Below are 4,301 nucleotides of genomic sequence, written 5' to 3' on the forward strand. Positions count from 1 at the left end.
AGGCCTTTGCATGAAGCTGTGTACCCAGCCCTTTTTACTTTCTATTTTGGGGCAAGGTCTTCCTACTGGCTAACCTGCTCAGGTAGGGCTCTGATACGTGATCCTCCTCTTCAGCCTCTGAGAGCGCTGGAATCACAGGTCCAGGTCACCATGCCCAGCCAGTTCACCTTTTGAAAAGAAGAGACAGGGATTGCCACGTTGCTCAGGTTGGAGCTCCTGGGCCAAGGGGTCCTCCTGTGGTAGCCTCCAAGGCAGCTGGGACTCTCAGAGCTACAGGTCACCTTGCTGGCATTTCTTAACATATAGCTTAGAGGTGAGGGTTGGCCAGATAGCTCAGCGGACTAAAGCACCTGCTTAGGCAGAGCGCAGCGGCCAAGGTTCAATCCCATGCAGGCCCCGTCCCGGGGTGCCCTGAGACAGCCAGAGAGACTGGGCGTGGTGGTGCACACCTGTAATCCCAGGGCTTGGGAGGCTGTAAACAGGCAGGTTACTATGAGTCCGATCTACTAGCAAGCCCTGTAGGCCTTGTAGACCCTGTACTAAATACATAAAAAAAGAAAAAAGATATAGTTTAGAGGTGAAAATTCCTGGACAGCACGTTGGAGGCTGATGGAGGTTAGTGTGGGGTGTCACTTTGTGCGGTGTCTTTGCAACTTTTCCTGTAAATGAGACAAAATATCTGATACCCAGAGTTAAGGGAGGAAGGTTTATTTGGCTCACAGCATGTCGAGGTTTCAGTCCATAGCTGGCTGGCTCCAAGGCAGGGTGGATGGCAGAGGGCATTGCAGAGAAGAGACAGCTCATGACAGGCAGGACGCAACAAGAGCGGCAAGCAGTGAGTGACTGTGTAGCCCTCTTTCTGTCCCTTGTATTCCGTCTAGGTTACGTGTCCTTGGGGTGGATAGCAGTCACTCTGGGTGGGCCTGAACTATGGCCAGAATTATGCCAAACGATCAGCGGACCTATTTAGTGATCAAACACGATAGATCCCAGCATCACACACTCTAGATCCAGCCACCTCTGAGAAGCCCACCAATGACTGCGTGAGGCTTTGGGGGACATCCGGGGAGCTGGTGAGCCCAGCTCTTAGCGTGTGGAGGACCACCTGAACAGCTCTCCTTGAAAGAAGAGCGACTGTCTCCATTTTGACTGAGCCTGACCCTATTTCCTCGTATTGTTACGTACAGAGCTGGCTAGGACTTCTGTTTATCCTTCAATTAGCCTTAAGCAATGTGTATTGGTCTAGCTGAGGTGCTGGTGATAGTCTTTGAAGGTGGGGTGTGTGTTTCCCTGGCAACCTACCCCTGTTGCTCTTTAATGTGAGCAGGGTCCAGACAGGACAAAGAGCCAGGGCTCTGTGATGCCGGCTGGGATCAAGCCTCGAGAAAGAGCCTATGACTTCCTGGGGCTTGAAAGACTACATCAAAGCTGAAGCACCAGACCCCCCAAAACATTAGATACTATCTCAATAGCATAAAGCAGATTACTCTCTCTGCATATCCTCTCTGCATATGGCAGAGGTAAATGTAGGCCACCCACCTCACTCAGCTCACAGTACTCACCTACTTCCCACAATTCTCAGTAATTCTTCTTCAAGCCACTCCTCCTCAAGCCACTCCTCCTCCATGGAATAAAACTGGGTGAGGTCCTGGGTCAGACTTTTGGTTCTGGAAAGCCATCTTTGTGGCTGGACTTAGGGCTCCTTGGCTCCCCAGTAATTATAAATATGTTTTAGTGTCTTTTGCCGTGGGTTGCACTGGGAGTGGTAGATTAGAATTAACTTGGTGGGATTCCAATAACATATCTTTGGGATTGCAAATATTAACTTCTTGAACTGAAGTCTTGTGTGCTATGTCTGGTCCCTAGTGCCTTGTTCCATCCTCTGTGGCACTGTTCCTCTTCTCTGCTCCCTGTGATTCTGAGCGTGGCCCTGCCACACCCTTCTGCCACCAAGTTTCTACCTCGGAGCCAGCCAACCATGGACTGCGTTCCCTGCAGCCACAAGCCAAATTCAACTTCTCCTCCTTTGAATTGTGGGTGTTGGAAACTATCAGAGGAAGGAAAGTTGACTAACATAGGCCTTTTATTAAAAAGCAGAACAGTGAAAGAGCACTAGGCTGCTCTGTACTGCGTTGTCCTTCCCGAGAGCAGCCCTGGCCGAAGGGAGTCCCCATCCCCACGGGGGGCACATTTTGCAAAGCCTGCTTTTGGCCTGACTTAAAGTTGGTTCTCCCACACTTGTGTTGTTGTGCTAATCTTCAGAACTCGGGTTCCAGAAGGCAGAACTAATGCTGGTTAGCCTGGTATTCGTATGCTTTGGCCAACTCCAGAAGCAAGGAGGTGACAAGTGGTGACGCCTTCTGGGTAGTGACCTTGATGCCTTGATCCAGGACAGCACGTAGGAGGTGCGTGGGCTCAGGTGGAAAGAGGAGCAGCTTGGGTCTCCACCCTCTTCCTCTGAGTCGGAGCAGCCTGTGTCCTCCAACTTCTCTTTTTCACTGTGCCTGGCTTTGGGGACTTCCTTGAAGTGGTTCATTGGTGTCTCTTGGCCCGCAGCTTATGCCTCTCCCAAGTTCCTGCTCCTTTCGGCCATGACCTGTAGAGTTCTGCTGGTGACAGGTACACTGGGGATTTGGGGTTCCTCTAGGTGGGGCAGAGGGGCACTTTTCCGTCTGAGTACAGAGAAGGTGCATAGACAGTGCAAGAATAAGACTGGAGAAGAACTAAGAGGATTTGGATAAATAATTGAAGAAGCAGCAGAGAGGAGAGCGAGACCAAGGTGGGAAGGGCAAGGTAGCTTGGGTGGGGGCTGTTTGATCTCCTCTCATCTCCTAGTCAGGGAAACTGAGGCCTGGAGAGGCGACTGACTTGGCCAATGTGCGCAGCAGGTGTGGGTCTCTCCTGCCAGCATCTTTCCTCTTGGAGTCTGCTTTGCCTCCTCCACTTCACCTCTCATCCTGTTTAACAAGTATTAAGTGTAAACGTTTGTTGAGTGGCTGATGAACCAAAATGACATGAGTTAATTTCTTTCTGTGCCTATCTTTTGTGGAAAATAAAAAAAATAAAAACCAAAAAGGGAAGGAAATGTTTCAGAGTTAGATAGGAAGGAAACTTTACTGCACTGTTGGACAAATGGTTGTGTGGCAAAGCTTGGTAAAGGGCCGGTTGTTCCTTCAGCTGAGGCTGGAGCTTAGACAGGGACCTGCTCAGCCTGGGACAGTGGCCTTGGCCAATGTCAGACTTGGCCAGTGTCAGTGTGGTAAGGGGCTTGTCGGCTGGTGCTCATGAGTCCTAGTTAAATAGGAACATTTACAATCTCTTTGGTGAGTGGGAGCACTCAGTTTGAATCCCAGGTAAGTGAGATACCATCTCCCTAAAGAACTGCAGTTGTGTTTTGTTAGTAAGCTTAGTTTACAAAAAATTATAGGTAAGAATTGCATTGCGGATTTCCTTGGTGAACAACTTGTGGGAATGTATCTTTTCTTGTTCGGGCACTGGTGTAACACGCGCTGGCTCTCAGCCTTCAAAACTGGAATATTTACTACTTGGCCCTCGGTACAGACAGTGCTGGGTGCCCCGCCAGGTGGGCAGAGCTGTGCGAGGAGGCGGACATCCGGGTCCTGACGCTGGGTTGGGGGTTCTGGGCAGGCTGGCGGCCCGCCCCTCGGCCTGACCCGCCCCCTTTTGCCTTCCCCCAGCCTTGGCCTTATGTCATGGATTCAACCTGGACACCGAGACTCCAATCACCTTCAAGGAGAGCGCAAGGGGCTTCGGGCAGACTGTGGTCCAGCTGGAGGGATCCCGGTAAGGCTGAAGGAGTAGTCGCTCACGCAGTGCCTCCCTAGACTCTCTTCTTAAGGAACATTTAAAGCTTTTCTGGACCTTTACATGAGCATTGCTGTCATTTTGCATACCTGCAAGTATACTTGAAAGTAAATTCTAGAGCTAGCGAGATAGCTCAGAGGACCAAGCGCCTACTTTGGCAAGCACAGGGACCAGGGTTCAATTCCTGTCCCACATGCCTTGCAAGCCCCGTCCCTCGGGGCAGGCTGAGCTGGCAAATGAGTCCAGACGTGGTGGCGTGCGCCTGTAATTCCAGGGCTGGGGAGGCGGAAAACAGGAGGATCACTGCGAGTCCGAGCTGGGTAGTGAGACCCTGCACCAAATACATAAGTGAAAGTAAATTCTAGCACAGGGATTGCTGGGGCCAAAGAGTATACAAGCAGATCCAATTTTTCATAGGTCTTTCTTTCTTTCTTTCTTTCTTTCTTTCTTTCTTTCTTTCTTTCTTTCTTTCTTTC

General features: G+C 50.6%; 1 protein-coding gene across 1 annotated transcript in view; it reads left to right on the forward strand.

Moving 5' to 3' along the window:
- The first annotated feature begins 2,533 nt into the window (after nucleotides 1-2,533).
- Itgam (integrin subunit alpha M) overlaps nucleotides 2,534-4,301 on the forward strand; it is a 52,788-nt gene continuing 51,020 nt past the window's right edge. Inside the window, exons 1-2 of the mRNA XM_004622996.2 lie at nucleotides 2,534-2,619; nucleotides 3,699-3,804. Coding sequence (XP_004623053.1) covers nucleotides 2,592-2,619; nucleotides 3,699-3,804 — 134 coding nt within the window. The 5' untranslated portion in view covers nucleotides 2,534-2,591. The remainder of the gene's footprint in view (nucleotides 2,620-3,698; nucleotides 3,805-4,301) is intronic.

The sequence above is a fragment of the Octodon degus genome, unplaced genomic scaffold, assembly GCF_000260255.1.
Source record: "Octodon degus isolate 3935 unplaced genomic scaffold, OctDeg1.0 scaffold00001, whole genome shotgun sequence".
NCBI lineage: Eukaryota > Metazoa > Chordata > Mammalia > Rodentia > Octodontidae > Octodon > Octodon degus.